Source organism: Abramis brama (assembly GCF_963993115.1).
Source record: "Abramis brama genome assembly, chromosome: 19".
Taxonomy (NCBI): domain Eukaryota; kingdom Metazoa; phylum Chordata; class Actinopteri; order Cypriniformes; family Leuciscidae; genus Abramis; species Abramis brama.
The window spans coordinates 22664094-22687705 of NC_139981.1; the positions used below are offsets into that span (position 1 = coordinate 22664094).

Here is a 23612-nt window from a genome sequence, read left to right on the forward strand (position 1 = left end):
TGAGGACACACAAATCACAGAACAATGTGATTAGATGTTAATTAAAAAGAAAATAATAAATGAAGAAAACAAACCCTTACATTTTCAGCACTCCCAAACCAAAACATTGTTTGAAATTTGTCATTGAATTTGTCACAGAAGTAGACATGCTTAACAGTAGGGAATGAATTTAAAGATGAAACTTCTCAGGAAGGTTTTACTGTGCTTGACAGTCTGTCAGAACACTAAATCCCTCTCAGAATGTTAGTCTCGAAATGTATCCCCCTTTAAAGCACCAGCTAAAATATTAAATCTCTGCAAATATATCTGTCACTGTATAAATCATACTGTAGCAAGATTTCTACTGGTGGACACATTTTTACCATTCCACAGTATATATTGGCCAGCCCAAATGAGAGTGTGTGGAAGGAGTGTGAGTGAGTTAGAGAGAGAGAGAGAGAGAGAGAGAGAGAGAGAGAGAGAGAGAGAGAGAGACTGACTCTGTTGTCTCCGAAGCAGTTAGACTGGATTACACTGGTCCAGTGAAGAGCTCAGTGCTAAGAGGGAATGAAAGGAGCCGTTGATAAAGACCAGACACTGAGGGAGCATTAGTCTGGGAGAGATTTGATTTGAGGGTTTAAGAGGAGACAGGGTAAATGACACAGCTATTAAAAATATTGAATATGCATGCCAGTAGTGCATGAGCAGTATGATTGTACAGAATGTACATTTGGCAATAAAAAAAAAAATAAGTGTCTGAAAGTGGTTCAGAATTTACTATGCCGTTTAAAATGGCACTTATTTTTAATGATCCTGTATGCTGTATATAATTCAATGTAATTCCATGTATGAAAATCCAATATACTCTGTGATGGGACAAAATAATATTACATCTATATTGTCATTGTACTGATGCCAAAGCAAATTATTAAAATTGTATCTGAAGAATATTTACCTTGTGTGTGTGTATATATATATATATATATATATATATATAAAGAGGATATAAAAATCCTATTTAGTAACGTCTTTTTTTTCCCTATCCAATTTTCAATGGACACATTAGTATAAAACAAAGATCTGCTATTTTGCACATCTTTGACAATGGATCATTCAAACATATTTATAATGTATTACTGTATTACTGTGTCTTGTTTTTAGTAATGTAAAGTTGTTATGAATATCTGAATATATTCTATATCTTTTCATATATTAAAATGGCTTGTGAAAAAGAATGCATAGATAAAAACTGATTTTATGTATTGTTATAAGGGCAAATTAAATGACTAAATACATATTTATTGACATTATTTCGTGGAAAGCAGTTTGTAAAACATGTCTTGAAAACATGTCTTGATTATGAATATTTACTGTCATGAATATATGATTAAGTTCTGTATCGCCAATCAATCTTCTAGCTGCTTTTTAATATAATTTTGGTCATATGGTACACCGATGGCACTTTATTTTACAGTCCTGTTCCCCATGTGCATACAGCTATGTACTTATTATAGTAATTGCAATAACTGGGTATAACTAGGCACTAACCCTGAACCTACCTCTAAACCTAACCTTAACCCATGGTTACCTTATATTACTCAATACTTTCTTAGGTAAGTACACTGCAAGTACATATAAGTGCACATACTTCAAAATAAAGTGCAACCGGTACACCTATAAATGCCATGTGTGATACAGTATGCAGTATGTTTTTGTTTTGCAGGTGGAAAATGAAATAAACAGCGAGGAAAAGGAAAGCAGAATGAAGAAATGGACAGGACAAACAATGCAGTGGTAGAGGAGACAGAAGCGTCCAGTCCAGATTGTAAAGGGCAGCTGACAGGTAACAAGGTTTCTCTCCAGACATTAAACCCAAGCTTTTAGTCTATGTCCGTTAGCTATCCATCAGATTATCAGCCATGCGCACACACACTCACACACAGCATGAGAAATTGAAAGAGGAAAAGGCTCCGAGATATCCAAAAGTCCATTAAAGTTGCTCTGACAGGTGGAGAGAGTTTGGTGTTGCTTTGTCCCAAGGGAATGGCTCTAATGTGTGCTGTGGTGCGGTGAACTCATGTTATCACATAGAACATCTCTATCTGTCTCTCTGTTTTTCTCTCATTCTCTCCCTTTCCTTCTCCTGGCCTCTCCAGGGAAATGGGCAGCTGATTCAGGGACTGGAATGAACTGGTCATAGTGACAAGTTCATCCACTTGGAATTTCTTTTAGGACACAGCAGTCTTACTGGATACTGGAGAAACTGTTGTGTATCTGAGGTTTAGGGCTGGGGGATATATCAGATAATGCTTTTATTTTTAACATTATTTTAAAAAATAATAATGAACCAACCAACATTGTGAATATTGGTTATTTTAATGCATTATTATTTGCCCATTAAGTTTCCCAAAAGATGTGGCTAGTTTCACGCTACTGAATTGATTCCTAAATTAATGAGTCTTGTGAATCTTTTATTTTAAGTGAATCAGAAAATTTATTTGGATTCCCATCTCTACTATTGAGATCACTACGGACCTTCGTTTCATTAAAAAACAAGAAGATTCAATCAAATGTTTAGTTAAAATTGGACAATTTGGTCTAAAACATCTCACAACATGCCATTTTTTCATGTATTAAAATGCTAATCAATAAAAAAAATGAAAGCAAATTATATATCTTATTCAATATATGTTAAAAAATATATATTGGGTTAAACATTTAATTAATATCAAGTTAAAATGTAGAAAGTTTTTTTCTTTCTTTCAAATTTTCCTTGGCTACATTAGTATAAAATGAAACTTTAAAATTTAGCTGTTTTGCACAGCTTTAACCATGGCTCATTTAAACATTTTTTTTTCTTGACTTAGCATAGTGGAAAACATTTCTTGGTTATTTTTAACTAAATTCTTGGATGAATCATTTCAATCTACTTGGCAACAGCTGGTTGAAATAACAGTTTCACTGACTGGCCAAAAATCACCCATTTAAGTCATTTTTAGGGCTAATACTGTATGTAATGTAATGTAATGTATATTAAAGTAAATTAAATCCAGCCTTCTTTCACACGTAATTGAGGACATCACCCTCACGCTGTGACATCTGAGAGCGTTTACTCAAGACGAGTAATCGCAGGGATCAGTGACAGAAGAGCTGAAGTGTTACCGTAAAGCTGAATATATCTTGCTGGCTTCTCTTCGTAAACCAATCTGGCCAAACGATCCTGTTGAACAGACACGTTCCCTCAGCTACACTGATTTTGTGCGAAGGAGTTTGTCCTCATTAGCGCGCTCGTTAATCTAGTGATTGCGTACTCTGTGGTCTCAGGAACCGTGTGTGAGAGATATAAATAATGCAGGAGGATGATTATTTAATGGTCAATCATTGGGTTACTTATGAAGGGGTTGTGGGCCTGAGGAAAGGTGCACAGCATTACAACTTTAAAAGCAGCGACTGAAAGATACATGAGAGAAGCATTTAGGTTACAAATGATTATTACATCCCTGATGATCAATTGATGAGGCCTGCTTTTAACGTAATGTGTGTGTGTGTGTGTGTGTGTGTGTGTGTGTGTGTGTGTGTGTGAGTGATTACCTCATAGTGTGCCACACGCTGGGACTCAGAGATCAACTGAGCGTTGCAGATGTTACAGTAGCTCTCGGTGAAGAGTCCTTCATCACCAGCTCCGGCAGACTTCATCTGAACAAATACACACACAAAGTGCTGTGAAACTCACAGAACTCATTTCATGGATATGTGTACAGTGGTGTAGTTGAAATAAAGGCATTATAGCTCTCACTGCTGGAAAGAAAATGCTTAAAAATCATATTGCTCCTACCTAGTCAGGCAAGTCAAAGATTTGTTGGTTCTAAAGGGTTTTTGGCCACTGGTTATCTGGGGTGTATTTAGCATATAACAATGTAACTGCTTAACTACCATAGTACGATGCATCACTGAAGAAATCAACTAGTCACGACTGTTTCCCAAATCCATTTTTCTCAGTTATTTTGCGGATTCAATCATAGGCTTATTCTTACGGGCTAGAGCATGTATGCGCAAACTGTTCAAAAACGGTGCTTTAAATTGCTTTAAAATTACATTTGTATATATTTGAAATAAAAGATATAGATTCTACTGAATGTCAGCTGGCTTATTTTGCTCAAGATAAGGTTTATTAAGTCCACGTCATGCAAATAAGAAACTATGCTTCTAACCACAGGTCCGAGAGCAGTTGTTCCATCCACACAACTTTGCGATGCTTTTTGCAAATGTTCGTTGGAACTATGGTTAATGATGTTTTTTTTTTCTTTTTTTCGGGAAACACACCCCTGGTTAGTCTGTGAGACCAGTTGGCTGACCAGCTAAAACTGGTTTAAAGGAATAGTTCACTTTAAAATGAAAATTCTGTCATCATATACTCACCCTCATGCTGTTTTAAACCTGTATGAATTTCTTTCTTCTGCTGAACAGAAATGAAGATATTTAGAAGAATGTCAGTAACCAGACAGTTTCTGGGTCCCATTGACTTCTATAGTATATTTTTTTTCCTACTATGGAAGTCAATGGGACCCAGAAACTGCCTGGTTACTGACATTCTTCTAAATATCTTCATTTCTGTTCAGCAGAAGAAATAAATTCATACAGGTTTGAAACAACATGAGGGTGAGTATATGATGACAGAATTTTCATTTTAAAGTGAACTATTCCTTTAAGTTTTTGATATTTTTGTTTTTCCCAGAAGGCTGTTCCAAATCCTTGTGAGCTTCCTCGTCTTCAAAAGCAACATCATTTCCTAATCATCTTGGATCCTCATGTATAACATTTTACTGATTTTAATCTAGTTCAAAAGTTAACAATGGCTAGTGATTCTCTTAAAAGTTCAAAAATGCTTAACACAGCCAAATAACGAGTACAAATGTCTTATTTTTACAGTATTTCTATTTTTACTGTACTTTATATCTGTATTTATTAAAAATCAGTTTTTAGAAAGCAAACTTGTAGTTAAAATGTAAATGTTAAAATAAATATTTTATAATAATATATTATAATAATAATATTAGGTTAAACATTTAATTTTTATCTCAAGTTAACATAGTAGCTTTGTACGGAGCCTTGACATTGACAATCCAAAAAAAAAAAAAAAAAACACATTTTGTAAAGTTTTTAAAACTATTTTGCATATCTTTGCCCGTGGCTCATTCAAACATATTTATAAATGTATTCATGTTCTGACTGTCTTGTTTTTATGAATATCTGAATATGTTCTACAATGTATCTGCTATAAATCTTCTGTCTTTTTGATTCCTGTAATTTGGCACACCCATAATATTTCTCTTGACTTTTTTCACTAATCTAATTGCAGTTGCTTTATCCATGAATGCTATATCTGATGCTGCCTTTGAATTTAGCTTGAGTGTTTTTTTGTAAATACTTTTTTAGAAAAACCTTTGCATCTGGACTGGAATGTGCTCACTAGGCTTGGGAACAGAGCTGAAATGAGCAGTTTTGCATTCACTGCACTAAGGTAGTGAGGCTATTTCTCACTCTCCGCTGAGAAAAGTTGTGAATGTTTTCCAGTCGTTGGCAAAGGCTACTGTTTTTGAAGAGCTACAGTATGCAATGTGTAAAATGACCTGCCTTTCTCAAGGTCAAACATACATTCAGAACGTGACCAACAGTGTACATGGGATAATTTTTTCTCTCCCGCTGTTTTACTGAAAAGAACAACATATTTTGACTGAGGGTTGAAAAGATGTTTCACAACACATTGTTCCGGTACATCAGGGGTGTCAAAGGCTACGTTCAGACTATCAGTCCAAATCCGATTTTTGTGCATATCCGATTGAAATCTGATCAGATTTAGTAAGTGTGAATGGCAAAAAAATCACATGAAATGCGATTTTTACAAATCCGTTTCAAGCTACATCCATATGAAATCCGTTTCAGTCTGACTAAGCTGATCGGATTTTGCGTGGTTTAAATGACTTTCTCACGCCACTTAAAACGTAAACGTCAGACGTTGTTATAGGAAACATGCTGAAAGTCTCTGCCGAAACAAGGCTTTGTAGTTGCAAAGTGCCAGACGAGCAGAAAATGACAACGGAGACATGTTTGTAAACTGACGGAGACGACACCGTGGGAAAAAGCCGACAACTCTCCATTGCAAACCCCTCCATGTTGCAGAACTTGTTTTTGGCGTATTTCTACCAGTGCAACGTCATTGCCATGGAAACCAATGCAGATATTCCGGAAAATGAAAGAGCTGCATGGACACACAAATGAGATCTGAACAATTGCGATACACAGTGTAGACATCAATAATTTTAGATCAGATTCCAATCGGATACACAAATAATCGGATTTGGACTGACCATGTGAAGCTCGATGGTGTTTTAAGCCCCCAATGGCTCCTTAGAGGCAGCTAACCCTACCCTCAACCTTAAACCTACCCATCCCCTCGCTGCCTGGAAGGCGCCGTTGGGGGCTTAAAACACCAAGTGCCCCATGTGAACGTAGCCAAACTCAGTTCCTGGAGGGCCACTATCCAGTAAACTGTAACTCCAACCCCAATGAAACACACCTGAACCAAATAATCAAGGTTTTCAGGGTTAACGATTTCCAGGCAGGTGTTTTGGAGCTGACACACTCCAGGACAGTGGCCCTCCAGGACCAGAGTTTTACACATGTGCTTTTCTGAGAAATCCTGAGACTCAAAGGAAGCATTGGAATTTACCATTTATCACAGAAGAAAACTACGGTAGGCTCAGGATTTCTCAAGAATGAATAAGATATTCAAGGAAACCACCCATCAAACCAAAACCTCGATCTATAATTGAAAAGCAAAGTGTCATGAGAATTCAACCATCTGTGAGTGAGGGTGATTCTGATGTGCAAAATCAATTATTCACAGTGTTGGAGACACGGCAATCTGAGGTTAGTGTTGAGGTTGCACTTGTGGAATTCAACTGTGGTCTAATCTTGATTCTTGAAGAGCCTGCATGCAGAGCTAAGGAGTTCAGGTGCAGTTCGAGTGCAGGGACTGATGGGTACACATCAGCCTGACAGCATGTGTCACATCGATGACTCAAAGCACCCAATAATCTCAGATAAAGGCCAAAATAATCAGGCACTGACAGAGCATGGAGTACACAATGAGATAGATTGTCGCCATCATGACAGCTGAGAACATACTGGACCTTCTCTTCAGTATTCTTGATGAATTAATACAGACTGTCATTATTTGAATGATAGTATGGAGTTAATCGAGAATGTGTCACCTGTGCAAATAAAAGCCTTACTTATTATATGTGCTGGTATAGCATTTCACTATACATAATTTTTTTTTTTTTACAACTAATTATTGCCATTTCTATGCAAATGAGACTACTTAAGGCTTTTTTACTGTCAAAATTAACATTGCTAATGGCTGAGTAAAGTGGCTGGAAATATTTTATGGAAGCACCGATATTACAGTCGGCATGAAACAGAAGTTGTGATAGTTTTTTTCTTCCCTATATTGTGACATACAGTATCTGAATGAAACGGCTTCTCAAACAAGACAAAAATGTAGGGCAGGACTTTATTTTGTCCACTGGGAATTTATTGGATCATTGTTGTTTGCTATGGCTGTGATCTCAAGTGAGTGACAGCTTGTCCCGCCCTCGCGCCAGTAAACACGTCATTAAAGAAGAAATAAGATGTCACTGCAGGAGAGAGGGAAAGTTATTGAAATAATAATAATAATAATAATGTGCACAGATAAATCACTTTGTCATACCTAATCGATTGTGATTGTTCCTGGTGTTTATTATATGAGATTTCATCGTTTATCTGCATCATGCTTCTTGAATCTGGATTATGAAGTCAAGCCAGTACGTGACACACTTACAATAAATACAGCAATATTCCATAAAAAAATAAGAATGTATATCAAAATTGATTTCATGATGACATTACAATTCTGGCTAATACCGAGTGCTAATTATGTTCATGATGTGACAAATCTTTAAATTCTATAGTACTTTGTCTAAATAAAATAAAAATAAAAACTAAAATCAGTAATTTTAAAGAATGCTACAAGAGAATTTAGGCATCACAGCATTATAAGGCAGCTTGAAAAATGATTATTCATCTTGAGATTTGCTCAAGTGTGTTACTAAATGATGGTTTTTGGAGATTATGTGAGTGTTGGATGATGGCAAAGGTAATGTAAAAATAGGTAATATCAGCATGCACAATTAAATATCTAATATCTGTTAATATTTTTTATTTTATTTAATTGTGCATGCTAATTTCCACTTTTCTTACATTTAGGTAACCAATTTGGAACCAATATGTTGGGCATCTATAGGAATTTTATTTCAAAGAGATGTACAAATTATAATGAAAACTGCAGTGTGTCATCAAATGATGGAGAAGAGAATAATAACTAAACATATATCCAGACACAGTGTAGTCAAGCACATTTTGGCATGCAACGGAGCCAAATGAGGTGTGTGTATCACAGCATTGGAACAATGATGAACTGTTGCAGTAAGTGGTCCGTTGCATTCTTTGCAACCAATAGCACTAGGAATCTGCCTGCAAGCTAGGTAAAATCCCATGCAAATTGTGATCAGCACTAATTTTGTAGGCGCCATTACCTACATTTGCATAATTCCTTTAGTTTATCCGGTGCTAAAACAATGCTGACAATGTGCGCAAATAAACAACGTTATCAGCCAGCACAATTCATTCTTATTGGATTTCTCTCAAAGAGTGTTGTTTGATACACTCAGTAGCAACTAAATGAGATATCCTTGAGCATATTTCACTTTTACTTTCTGATTTCATATTTATCTGTCCCTAAACGTGACATAAAAAAAGAATATAAAGTGATTGATCACTATATATTTGGTTCAGACTCTGTAGCCTATTTCTGTGTTAATAGTTCTTAGCCAGAATAAGTTACAAAATTAATCCAATTTTGTCAGTAGTAAAACGTTTAGCTAAGGGACACTTACAGTATGACTGAACATTTGCTTTCATCCATGGATGCTTTCCTCTACCAGTTGTTAGAATCTTGATTAAAAGAGAACCTGGCAGGAAATGATCTTGTGGCAAAATAACGTTAATTTCTGCTTCACTCTGTGGCCTCGTTAAAGATTTCTTTCAATCTAAGTTCCAAAAACAAGCCCTCCGTGTGCATTCAGGCTCTGAACTGGTTTCACACAATTTAATTTTCTGCGATAATAATTTTATTTTGACACATCAGTGATCTCTCACAGCACCTCGATGCAAGTATAATTTAATATGCTTGAAATCTTATTTTCATAAAATGACACAGAGAGACTTTAAAGTGTTCAGGCAGTCACAAAATACAATACATTTATCTGCGCCTTTCTATCAAGGACACTACTTACAGAAGGAATGAGCTCTATGAGATTTCCTGAGGTGTAGGATACAACTGCAAGCTATTAAAATAATGTGATTTGTAATATTAATAATGATAACTTCGTACATGTAAATCTTTGTCACATTATTTTCTAATTAAAATCTCTTTCACAGGGGTGCAATATTGATTTGCTTACCATTGAGGTGAATCTGAAACAGCAAACAGGATGCATATATTTGCAAATATTTACCTACTGTTGAAATATGTAAGCTCAGTGTGATACACAGTATCATTAGATATGTCGGTAGACATTACTGAAATTAAAGCACTGGGTATATAATTTGTATATTTGTTTTATTGTATACTTTTTGTTGTTGTTGTATACCATGTGTTTGTACTTTGTTTTTGGTGTCCTATGTCTTCTGTATATAAAACACAAAAGCCTGCACCCTTTTGCATAACACACATTTTATTTGTTTTGTTAAAGCATTGCTTTTTCTTTTGCTATAGATATTTATTTTACATTTCAAAATATAAAGCAATATTAATTATGTTCTAAATTATTTTTTTTCCTTTTCTTTAATATAACAAAAAGAACCGATAAGAATACTGTTGAAGTACCGGATTGATAAGGAGTATCGGTAAGAGTAGTAATACCGTTAAAACCTTAACGATACCCATCCCTACGTGACACATGAACCAAGGAACCATATGGCAGGATCACATGAGGGAAACAGGGAATCACATGACATGAAACACGAAACATGACTATGACAAATTACAAAATAAAAGACATGGAAACATCAATGTGAACCTAAAACAAAAACAGACGTGACAACAACTAGGTTTTGAAGCATGAAATAAATGCTTTGGGTGAGTTACTTCAAGTTGCAGACATAGGGCCCTATCTTGCACCCAGCGCAATTGACTTTGTACACCGACGCATATATTCAGCGAAAAGAGGAGGCGTGTTCCGGTGCAAACGTTCCCTGGTGCTGTTTTGCAGTTCCAGAAAACAATTCCGCCACAGACCAGGAAAAACCTAGTCTAAAGTCAGTGGCGCGTTTTCAGTGGCGCGTTCAGATGCTATTTTAAGGGCGCATGCTTGGCCATAATGTAGTGTGTGCACAACGTGCATACACTTTGCTTCTCTCATCTACACACAGATGCAGCAGTTGCCATTTTTGCAAACTATACATAATTACAAGGAATAATATTCCACATGAGGAAAATCATTGTGGTGTCCATGAAGATGTGGAAAAAATAGGCATAAATCTAGCTTACACATTTACCCAAATTATTATACGCCTGTTTAACCAAAGCTAATTTGGGTGGGTTTCTCCCATCCCCATACAATGTCACTTCTCTGTCTTTTACGGCCCTGACGAGAACGTCGGTCTCCTCGGCTGTGAACCGCTCCTGGCGTGCGCCTGGCAAATCCGCCGTTATAATAGCAATCCGCCATGGAACAAACACGCCTGCTCTAAAAGGGAATGTGAGATGATGCTCTGATTGGTTTATTTCACATTACGCCCAAACCACACCTATGAATAATGCAGCTACTTCAGACCAACCCATTTTAGATTTCCGAGATCCACCCACAAAGTTACGTACGTTTCGCGTTTGATACTTGCGTTTCAGATCGTTAAAATAGGACCCATAGAGTTCTGATGTTCCAGTAAACAATTGTGACAATTGCACTTACAGTTTAGAGAATGTTAAGAGTGTTTCGAAAAACGAGCCAAAGCGAATGAGAAAAATTGAAAAAAGCCTTGGTGTTTGAAGGGAGATGAATGGATGGATGTTTGTAATTCATTTCATGATCTCATAATCACTCAGCCACAGGTACAAAACATCCCACAAGATATTTCTTTCCAGACTCCATCCACGTTTGCTTGCGTAAGTGTAAACGTACCACACATCAGAGACGCGTTATTCGTGCCAGTTCTAGTCTGTGGGATGTGGTGCACGTGTCTAGAGCAGTTTACTCATGAAAGTCCTCCTCCTCTTCATCATACCTCCCTCTCCCATCTGCCTCCTGCTCTCCTGACAGCTGGCCACGACTGTGTGGAGGTCATGCCATCATGACAGACATGCTGATGTTGTTCTGTTTTTTTTACACAGCCCATGTGGTGAAACCAACAACAGCTTTATATTCCTCCCCTACATCTCTCTCTTTCTCGCTACTTTCCTCTCACCTCATGCTACTGTCAGACAGAGGACTAACACACTTGTTTTCTTGATAAAGTGTGGTGTTCTACAGGGGGGAAAGGCAGTGATAGATGATGGGAGAAAGACATGGAGAGAAATGGGCTGCCCTTTCTTTGTGGATGCAGAAGTTCATGCTTTGCTTTAATCACAGCGGACGTTTGATCTTGATCATTTGATCTTCAAAAGAGCATGCAGGTCTAACAAAGTAAGAACAGAGTTTAATTTATCTTCACTGCAGGTGGCTCAACTGGCTTTTTAACCACCTGGTCATGTTTGGGACCCGATTATGGTCAGTTTTTAATATTTAACCTTGGATTTGTGTAGAGTTTGGCTTTGTTATAAAAAATAAAAATTAAAAATTAAATAAATATATATATAAGTATAAGTATAAGTATATATTATAAGTATATAAATGATCTCAGTTTTATAATTTCAGTTGAGTAGAATTTTCCTATAAAATTCAGTCTGTGGAAGTGTTTACTTAAATGTTTAGTTCATACAAAAAATGTTACAAATTAAGTGTTATTTTAATCCGTTTTATATTAATATTTTTAATTAGCTTTCATTTTTATATTTTCAGTTTACGTTCAGTTTAATTTTAGTTTCAGTTTTAAAAATTGTGTGTTTTAATTAATAGGTTTTTAAAAATATTTAAATCTATTTATAGTTTATTTATTTCATTTTTATTTGAGTTTTAGTTTTAGCTGATGGCACCAAAATAACACACAGTCCCAAACACTTCACTAGTGACTATCTTAAAATATGATGTGGAAGTAAACAGACAAGAAAAATGTCCATTTCACACTTATAGGAGCCCTTAAATAGATTTTATATTATTACGTTTTAAATGCAAAATTTTCTATAGTACAATTAAATTTGTAATTTACATGCTGCTACAGGAAAAAAAAGGCAGAATATATAACTCATCTAGCGCATGTTTCAGGTTCAATGTATTGTGATTTTCTCTGTATAAAGTGGTTCCTGACTTTTTTTAAAACTCTTTCCCCACCATTGACAAAATTTTCTGTATTTTATGACACAACACTTCCCCGCCATTGACAGAATTTCCCAGCAATTCATGTTTTCACTGTTATACGGTAAGGGGCGCTATTACACATCTTCTGAAAGAGTACAGAATCCTCCAAGCAAAACACAGGCAAAGAAGCAGAAACAAGCGATAGAAGATTGCTTATGCACTTGTAAAATAGCATAATCATAAAACATCAAACAGCATAAAAATGAAAACTGCCTACATTAGGAAGTTGTGTCCCAGGAAAAGGTATAGGACTGTGCAAGCTTTGATGGACCCGATCAATCTATGTTTTGATCATCTTTCTAAATCCCATCTGGACATAGTCTTTGACAAAACCACGATTTTCTCAACTTTTTGCTTAAAGGTGCTCTAAGCGATGTTGGGTGACGTCACTTCTTGTTGACGTTCGAAGTATTGTCAAACAAAACTGGAGGCTAGCTCGACCCTCCCTCCTCCTCATCCCTTCCCCTCCCACTCCCTTCCGTGCTTTTCCAATTTAAATTCGTGACTTTGCGCATTCCTTCTCCTTTTCCCCGCTTCTTTGCTATTTCTTCATCGGAACGTCAAAATTCATATCAACATATCAAAATTCAAAAGAATATAATTCTAACGTTAGTCGTTGTCGTTGTCTAGGACATCTCTCCTCTAGCTAACTTCCCTCTTCATGCTTCTCTCTCCTCCACTCCCCACATCCCCCTTCATGTGCACGTGCACTAACCCCCCAACCCCCAGCCCCAAATCATTATTGTCGGTTATTGGCAGGCACACTGTTTGTTATGTTTCGTGGTCCAGGTTGGGCCAGTTTGTTTTTGTTGCCGTTTTTTTAGCCTGGGCTGTCTACAGAGACCACGTTTTTTTACAGTGTGTTCAGGGGACAGGCAGCTAGCGGATAGTGAGGAGAAGTTTGCTGTATGTGACAAAAAAAAATTCGGCCTAAAAACATGTGACATTGCTTAGAGCACCTTTAAAACTTACCCACATTCAAATGTTGATAAAAAAGAATCTATGGAGCTTTGTTTAAAGGCAGAGTTCTGTATTTTGATATTATTGTATGCTCAGATATTCATACAGCAAAATATGATATCATACAGCACAAAAATATCAATACAAAGACCTGAAGTATATCGAAAAAGAATCAGGCCTACTTAGGTCGACTCATGAGTGACCTTCAGAGCTGAACGATAGAATAACGGCAGACATCTGCAGGCACAGTAAATGAGCTGTAGTTTCCCACCACATGATATCATTAGGCTTCTTTAAATAAATGTGCTTATACGCTCTAGAATGGCAATTACAAATACTCTTTTAAAGTAGAGTGTAATGCTCACTGTGCTGCTATATGTATCAAATGATGCAAAGCATCATGAAGCTGTGCGGTTTTGTGCTTAATATAGATTGGAGTATTTGATTGTCAGCTGCAGTGAAGAGATGCACACCGACAGTCATTCTAAACACTTTCCATGTAATCTGATAATCAGCACTATTACATGCTTTAGCACTCACACTGTGAGGATAAGGGTTACAGTATCAAATATCTTTTCTTTTTTTTTTCACAGTGGCCCAAATCCACCCAGCAGACCATCAGTCTATATGGGGTAAAAACTCTGATATGAAGGTAGAAAGACATGTATATAAATTAAATTAATGTTGGCAGGCTTGAAGGCCTCAGGCTCCCACGACTGGCACCGAATCCCACAGCCACATCTCTTCAAAGCGACACTACAAAGTTGATGAGAACTTTTTTTTCTTTTTTCGCCCATCCACCAGCACGAGGGAAGCATTAAAAATACATCAGCTAAAAGACGAAAGAGATCTGGGCCTCCGTTCTCCCTTTGCGATCTCTTCCCCCACCAACCCCATCGAGAACAGGAGCAACGTCAGAAATCTCTTCATCTGCTTCGTATTTCTTGTCGCAATTAGGAACATTTCCTGTCCGATTCCATCCCACAGGTTGACTCACTGCTGATTAAAACATCTGAAAGAGAGGTTCTCCCCTTTGCAGTGACATTAAATGATGTGCAGTATTGCTGAAAACACTATCGGCCTGTTTCCATCACTCTTGTGCAGTAAAATAGCAATCACGCACGAAAGCCATGTCAAGTGTGTGAGTTATTTATCTGCCACAGACAGAAACACAAATAACACTGTCCATATACCCCTTGGGCCAGTTTCATTGGCAGAGACTTTTCATGGGTGATTTTAAGAAAATAAATTATAGAATAGTTTATATAGCATAAAATGGCCAAATGTTTACCTTTTTCATTTTATTTTCTAGGGGTGTGACGAGATCTCATGCTACGAGATCTCGCGATATTAAAACGTGACGATATTTCTCATTGAGGTGAAAAGCTGTCTCGCGATATCAAGATAATGATAGTTGAGTTTGTGGCGACCGATTACCTGATTACCAAAATAATGCACCTGCATTGTTTTGCATTTTGTGATTTTCAGTCAAATTAAAAGACTATTCTTCCTCTAGTCATATTTTGTCATTGAAGATTTTTAAAAAAATTTTTAAATATCATCCTTGTCTCTTTCCCATTATCGTGTATCGTCTCGAATCATAAGCTAAGTGTATCGTCACACCCCTAGAATTTTCAGTTAGCACCAGCTAAGAAAGACATTTTTGATTAGCTAGAACAAGATATGGTGATAATGTACTACATTTTTGATTAGGAAAGTTTTGTGATATGTTGGTTTCTTTTGAGTTTTGTTATGAATCGAATTACTACTGCAACTAAATCAAATCTTTTTTTTCATCTCTGCAGCACCCAAAGCTGACCCAATGGGAGATGTATAAATGGATCATATATATATATATATATATATATATATATATATATATATATTTTTTTTTTTTTTTTTTTTGGGGGGGGGTGTATTGTGTAATATTGTGTAATTTTTTTTTAATTTTGTGAGAATTTCATTTGATTATCATTCAAATATAGAAAGACTGCACAGAGAAAATAATGACTACTTTTTTTTTTTTTACATTTCCAACTGACTTTTATTAGGATCTTAGATCTTGAATTGAACAAGCAGCGAAATGAGACATTGTAGATTCATAATCATAGCTATATGCTATAGTATATGGTTATCTTAATCGTACAGTTTTTGGCTCATGCGTGTTTTTTATAGAGGTATAATTTTTTTTCATTTTAGTATATATATATATATATATATATATATATATATATATATATATATATATATATATATATATATATATATATATATATATCTACGTATAATATTTTATTATACTTAGTATAACACACTCGGTTCATAAATGATTTATTTTTATTTTCCTGAAACCAGCAAACTCTATCAGAAAGCAGTGACATTTAAATTTCAGATCGATCCGCAAATACGGTGTACTGACCCACCTGGTCATTAAGGCTATTTGAAAAGGCCACGCAGTCAGTGAGCTAATATAGATTATTTCCTCTCACTATTTGCATAGTCAGATACGGTGCTGTATTAACTGAGGACTCCAGTGAGCAGTGAGCTACTGTAAGCTTTCATTTCAGAGGGTAATGGACCAGAACATTAGCATCACAAGCTCACTAACAGACTACAGACACCCCAGAAGAACGCCTCAGATGGACAGAAACATCATTAAGACCCCAAGACACATAAACTACATTCATTACATCAAAAATACACATTTATGGAATATGTGCTGTGTTGTGTTCATTAATGAATAATAGGTTAAAGATGCAGTGAACTGCATTAAATCATGCCCCCTGACCCGAAGGTTAATTTTGTAAAGAAAGGAATAGTAAGGAATTAAACAATTGCAAATTAATTAAAATAGTTATTTTGAGGAAACACTATATTAGGACAAAAGAAATGCAATTTCATTCCCAAATATGATGCGATACATTTATTTCAATAATAAACGTACAACATTTTTTGTGAAAGATGCGTTTACATATACTTTTAAAACAAAAATGTGTACATATTTCATTCATTTTTATAAAATATCCTACTACTGACAAAACTCTTAACTACTCATCATCATTAACCTTAAATACAGTAAGCTTTTAGATGTACAGTATGCATTTGATTCACTAAAAAGATTCAGTTCATAACCGAGTCAGACTACACTGGTAGCATGAGGTTTTTGATTCACAAAAATAACTGTTTCATATCGACTCAATCGCTTGGTCATGCTTTAGGTTTTTGATTTACTAAAAAAATCATACACAAAACAGTAGGCTATCACATGTGACAACCATTAACAGAATCAGACGAAAATCAAAAAATGTCTCAAACGTCATAATGCTGGGGTCTCGAGGCTAGACAGCAACTTGGTTCAGGATTTAAAAAATGCGATGCGATGATCATGGAAAACAAGTGTGACTCCTAAAGCCATTTTTTTAAATGTCCATTTAATGCTTTACTCATCTGTCTCAAAAATCTATATTATTATTTGAATTTGGGAACTTTTCTCAACAAGCGATGACATATGCCATTATTTGCGATTAATTAATCGGTAGGCTATATTACGTAAATGTACATATGGCTGAAAATAGATTAGAAAAATCTGTTGACAGTCCTAGTAAAAATGCAGAAATCTTATGTGACTGATGTGAATGGTTTGAATTACTAGTATTTTAATGTGCATGTATAAATACAATGTGAATGTAAATTATTATAGGCTATTAACATTATAGGAATAATTACTTTTTTATAGTGTAAGATAAGTTATGTTCCTTATAAACTCTGTAGACGTCAAATGGAGCTGAAACATTACATTTTATTGGACTGAACTAAAGCCCAAATCCAGAAAGGGGCATTGCCTCTTCATTTCAGAAGTCTCCCACTCATCACTACTATAGACAGTCCCGAGTCTTTGACCTTCGGGAGCATTCCACTGTCTTTATACCTGCCAAATTCATCATGCCCATCAGTGGAAGCTCTCTGTGAGATTGGCCATATCTAGCAAAGATGAGAGATGAGAGATGGAGATGGCACAGCAACAAAAGCCTTCAAGCTGGATGAACAACCCCCCACCACAGAGCTACAGCATGTCAGTCCAAATAGGAATCAGAGCCACGAGAAACCCTCTTTCAAGCAGAGAAAGACACCAAAGAGCTAATGTCCCTCTGTTAAACTTGCAGCTTAATGTTTTGTGTAGGCTGTTAGTGTGTAGCGCAGATATATTTTCCACGATCTCGTCCATTATTCAGTTTGTGTGCGAGCTATTGCACAAACACCTCCGCTCTCGAGGGTTTTTTTGGTTCATTTCACAATGCCCTGGATACGGTCTGGGGCTAAATGTGGGCTGCAGCTGATATCAGAGCTTCCAAGAAAGGCTTTGAATAAATGCCTATTTACCCCACTTTCAAGATGACAGAGGATTAGCCCTGCTTGCTAAACCCTCTCTAGGAATGATGGGAAGCACACATCAGCTGTATATTAGATACATGCTCTCAAACGATAACGCTGAAAGTCTGTTTATTCATGTATTTCCTAAAGGGAAACCATTAGCACTTTGGCCGAAGGGTTTGTTCATTATTCTGATATATTAATGTCAAAATGAAAAAACTGAGACAGGTGCTTCTGAGAGGGTCATGCAACCTCAAACCTCGAGATAATACCAATATTGATTTCCATACTCCACACTGACTTCTGTTCACCAAGAGCTGGACGCTCTAAAATGCCACGCTCTTTCTACCACGTCTCTTGAGACGCAACCTTCAAATCTACGCGCAAGACAACGTAAGCTGCTTCGCTAACTTCCACCGACTTGGTCACTGAATTAGACCACCCTCCCTTAACAATCCTCCCTTAACAATCCTCCCTCCAAACACCTATCAACAAAACCGAACGCTCAAAATGACTGACATGCAGAGGCTGTCTCCAAATCTTCTGACTGGCTGAACAACAGCATCATGAAGTATTTTTTTGACGATGACAGGTGATATCTCAGGGCACCAATTTCAGTGATATCTGTCAGGGCATATTTTCTGTGTGATATTCCAGAAGAAAATCACAGCACCTTTGGCTATATATTAAAGCTTCTTATTGTTATCATGTGCATTATGAATATGTGTCCTTTTGAGACTCCAGGAGCGCTGTTTACTTCCAACAAAATCTTTCTGCTTCATATTCCTTACTGTCTTAGGCGCGTTAAAGTGCTCAGTTTAATTTAAAATGACAACTGAGTTTTATTCAAAGTCGCACTCACATCACACTCCTTTACAGACAAAATTCCCCAAAACTATTATTTGTGTTGTGGTCGTCAGGGACGAGGTGAGGCGAGGACCTAATTTCAGCAGTTTTTATTTAACAAACACACAACAAAGATAATCTAAAGAAGGCAGAAATCTAAACAAGACTGAAATCCAAACAAGAAACACAAATCAAGGCAGAGGGTGAAAAACGCAACAGCTTTACAACTGGGATGTAAAGACCACAACCAACAACAAACTGCGGAGATAGGGTCTAACGAGGAACAGGTGAAGGTAATCAATCGCTATGGAAAATAAAAGTCATTAAGGGGAAATGAGACAGGAATTGTGACAATTAGAGTTGTTTTGTATTTACTTAATACTTTTTTACATGCAATGAAAATCATTTATTTACATGCTGCATTTATTTACATCTATTTAATCATCTCATCAACTGCTTTATGTATTGATGCATTGCTGATAGAAAGTAAAATGCATGGTGAGTTTCATCAGCAAACCAGCGCTGATGTGGCGTTGTATCTGCAGAACCAAAGCCTGAAACCGTTTTAGACTATACTTTTGCTGCATTGCAAGAACTTCAGGAAATGCAAACTATACACTTTTTATTATCTGCCGGGCACAGGCTTGGACAGATAAAACAAATAAAAAATAAGAATGGTCAGTTATCGTTAATGGTGGATTTATCTTAATTAGGATTAAAGCAAGATCATACTTAGTTCATATTTGTTTAGCCATAATTAAAGAACAATTAAGACCACTCGTTTTCACACATACAGTACCTCGTAAAGAGACTGTCCATTACATTAGGCTGTTATTTTAGAAAGATCTTACACATCTTAATTGAATGTGCTATAATACTAAAATGTCACGAGAATATGGCCTCAGTCAGCAATAAGACCAAAAATAGCCATGAAGCAATAACTGCAAAGATGCATTGCAGTAAAAAACTTCATTCATTTTCAGCTCTTTACTGAAGCACCTTGCCATGCCCTTGTTTGTAAACCTGTCAATCACAGTATTCATTGTTCCTTCCTCTTTTCACCCCACAAAGCCAAATATACGACTGCCAGATGCCTGTTAAACCCACAGTCATGTGCGTCACTTCCTGCTGGGCATTTTGTGAATTTGAGTTTTCCTCATATGCAATTCTTGGAAAGGCATATGGGGATGAACCAGCTATGCCTACGGGACACCAGCATTTGAGGACAGATTCCATGATGTAGTGACAGCAGAAAGACTGCGTCGCCCGCTGGGGTGCTGGCGCATTGGGCTCCTCATGTGCCAGGAAACATGGAGCAGCCCTGAAGCCCCACGTCACTGGCTTTTGCACCCTCATGGTTACCCTTTTCTCATAGGTTAAAGAGAAAATTCACCCACAAATTACTGTACCATTACGGTCACACTTTAGATTATGGTCCAATTCTCACTATTAACTATGACTTTTGCCTCAATAAACTCCTAATTACTACTTATTTAATAGTTAGTAAGGTAGTTGTTAAGTTTAGGATTTGGGTAGGATTAAGGGATGTAGAATATGGTCATGCAGAATAAGGCATTAATATGTGCTTTAGAAGTTCTAATAAAAAGCCAATATAATATGCATGCTAGTAATAAGCAACTAGTTAATAGTAAGAATTGGACCCTTAAGTCATTCCAAACCCACATGAATCTCTTTCTTTCCTGGAATAAAAGTCCTAATGGAGCTCTATTATTATACCCTCATGCTACAACATCAACACTGTCGTTGAACTTAAATGAATCAACATTGACTGAACTGTCTTGAGCTGAATGATGAAATCTTCATTAGAGTTGCTTTATACACTCTCAGAACAAAAGATCTGTCTGTGGTACCCATCCAAAAGAACACTTTAGGTAATAATATGTGTACTAAATATACGCTCTTCAGGGGTAAATATGGTACAAAAGTATACCTTTTGAACAGTGAAAGCTGCTGTACCTTTTTTCTGAGAGTGTAGCTGAACTGAGTTTGCTTCATAGCTAACGAACTTTGCAACATTTACACGTTTATTGAACTAGAGCTAAATAATGACACTATTGTCTTTTTAGAGCTGCTTTAGAGCTGGAATTGTATTAGTTTCATAATTTCATCATAAACTTTGAAAACATTAGTACTATTATTTTCTTGTTTACTACAGTTAAGCTGTCTTGAAACAATCTGTATTGTATAAAGTGCTAAATAAATAACTCAATACATTACAAATGTATTAATATAACACTTTTACAACTATACAAATGGACCAAAGTGCAATATATAAAAGCTGTACTTACAAGCATAAAATAACAACTTAAACAACAACAAAAGTCATTTCATCCATCACATAAGTAAATGTGACTTGACTCGACAATACATTTATGTTTGTTTTTTTTCGTTTTGAAGTTCAGATTGCTGTTCACTATTAATAAATGGAAAAAAATGGCTTGTACATTCTGCTGCATTACTCCTTTTGTTTTACAAAGTCATTTGAAACAACATAAGGATGAGTAAATAATAAATAATTTTATTTATTGAGTTATTCCCTTATGTGTTCAGCCGTTTCAAAGAGATAAATCAGGGCTTTTTCTTCATTTTTCATTCCCTTTTTAGTGTTTGCTGCTCAAATTTCTAGAAGAACAAAGCAATGTCCTTTCCTCCAGCAGCGGTGGTGTGGCTTACCTTGAGGTAATATCATTAAAAGCGTAAACAAAACATTAGAGAGAGAGAGAGAGATGGAAGGAGAACAAACAAAATCCTGTAACAAAGGCAGACTCGCATTCCTTTCATCCAGTTGGTGCGTTCACACCAGAGCATGCGGTCTATGACTCAAAGCAGTATGAGCTGCAGCTCTCACTGGACATCTGAAGCATGAGTGACGAAAGACAGATAACATACAGAGCCGTCACCCCAGTCGCACGAGGGAGATCACAGCCAAAGCATGAGTATCTGAAGACTCAAACTCAAATATACTAGTTGTGCGCTTTTACTTTCCTACTGTGTGAGGCTATGCATTATTCTATATCATTTATATTGCAGTGCAATTCATTTTATACAAAAGTGTCACTAGCTGTGTTTCCATCCAATGTTGCGAATTTAACTTATGCGATAAAATGAGAATATTGCATAAAACATTTGCGAATAAAGCACCGTTTCCATCCAGTGAGGCAAAGAGAACAAAATCGCCACTTCCTGATAAACTGGCTCTAAAATATCAATAAGAAAAATGGAAAAAGCTGCAGTAGAAGCTACTGTATATTATAATTTCTGTATATAATTAATTAGTTGCAAGTAATGCAGACGAAACGCAATAAACGCGATCATGTTATCTTGCTTTTGGATGCCTGCGCTTTGGAAATGCGTAAGACAGTTCTGACAGGTAATTATACCAAACCACTTTGATGCGCATCGAGGAATTTACTTGGTAAATGTGTTTCCATCGTAGTTCATGCACATGTTTTCTTATCGGATAAAAATGTATCCGACTCAATTGAGCAAACAAGTTTTTATGTGCATTTTTAGAATTTATGCACATCTTGGCGTTTTCATCCAGCGTTTTTTATGCGATATCCCAAAATGCTGGAAACATCACATCCAAATGCTGGTTGATACTGACAGGTGCTTTAGTGTAGATCAAAGATAGCTTCTTTGATTATATTGGGAGTGAATTCATTTTGGCTGTTGTGGCCAGTGTAGACACAATGTAACATGCCTAGCAACATTTAACTTTGTGCAATAATGGCGCCAATAGCCTTGTGGGTAGCTCGCCGACATATAGCGCAGTTGTACCTTCGGCAACTCCACCCCATGCTTTCCTGTCTCATCTGCACTGTCCTATCTAATAAAGGCACAAAAACATACAGTAACTTACACAAAAAAAAAGTATAATATAGAACATATGTGTATATAGAAACACGCAACCATCTTTAGAAGTTTGTGTTTGAACTGTATATTTCTATGGCATCGCTGTCGAAGAGTAATTAGTCGGTGATGTGGATTTGGATGATGTGGAGTTAATGACAGTTATCATGAGCATTGTAATGTTTGAAGCAGATGTCATAACAAATGTCTAGAAGGTCTATAGAATTCAACTGATGTAAGGTCAGACCGACATAAATCTTTGCATGCATTGGCTATTGGCTCTTCCAGTCATATTTTTTATTCACTGTTTTTAGTCTTTCTAACTTTTGTTCTAGCACTGAGACATATTATTCATCTCTTGTAAATAATCGTACATTTTTGTTTGCTTCCATGAAGTTAAAACAATAAGTCAAATAACAATGTCGCTTTCATTTTTAAAGTGTTGTTTAAGTCACTAACTAGATTATCATTAATTGGTTTGGAAAAATGCCATATCCCGTTCAGAAGTTTGGGATCAGATTAATGTTTTTGAAAGAAGCCTCTTATACTCACCAGGGCTGCATTTATTTGGTCAAAAATGCAGTCAAAACAGTAATATTGGGAAATATTATGAACATTTTAAAATAACTGTTTTCTATTTTATTATATTTAAATGTAATTTATTCCGGTGATGACAATGCTGAATTTTCAGCATCATTACTCCATCTTCAGTGTCACGTGATCCTTCAGAAATCATTCTAATATTCTGATTTGCTACTCAAGAAACATTTCTTATTATTATCAATGTTGAAAACAATTGAGCTGCTATTTTTTGGAAACCGTGATACATTTTTTCAGAATTCTTTGATGTATATACAGTTCAGAAGAACAGCATTTATTTGAAATAGATTTTTTTTGTAATATTAGAAATGTTTTTAATTCATCCTTGCTGAAATAAGAATATTAGTTTCTTTCCAAAAAAATAAT

General features: G+C 36.1%; 1 protein-coding gene across 1 annotated transcript in view; it reads right to left on the bottom strand.

Moving 5' to 3' along the window:
• Window positions 1-23612, bottom strand: part of LOC311069578 (zinc finger matrin-type protein 4) — a 111004-nt gene that overhangs the window by 83122 nt on the left and 4270 nt on the right. Inside the window, 1 exon segment of the mRNA XM_084092823.1 lies at window positions 3571-3675. Coding sequence (XP_083948949.1) covers window positions 3571-3675 — 105 coding nt within the window.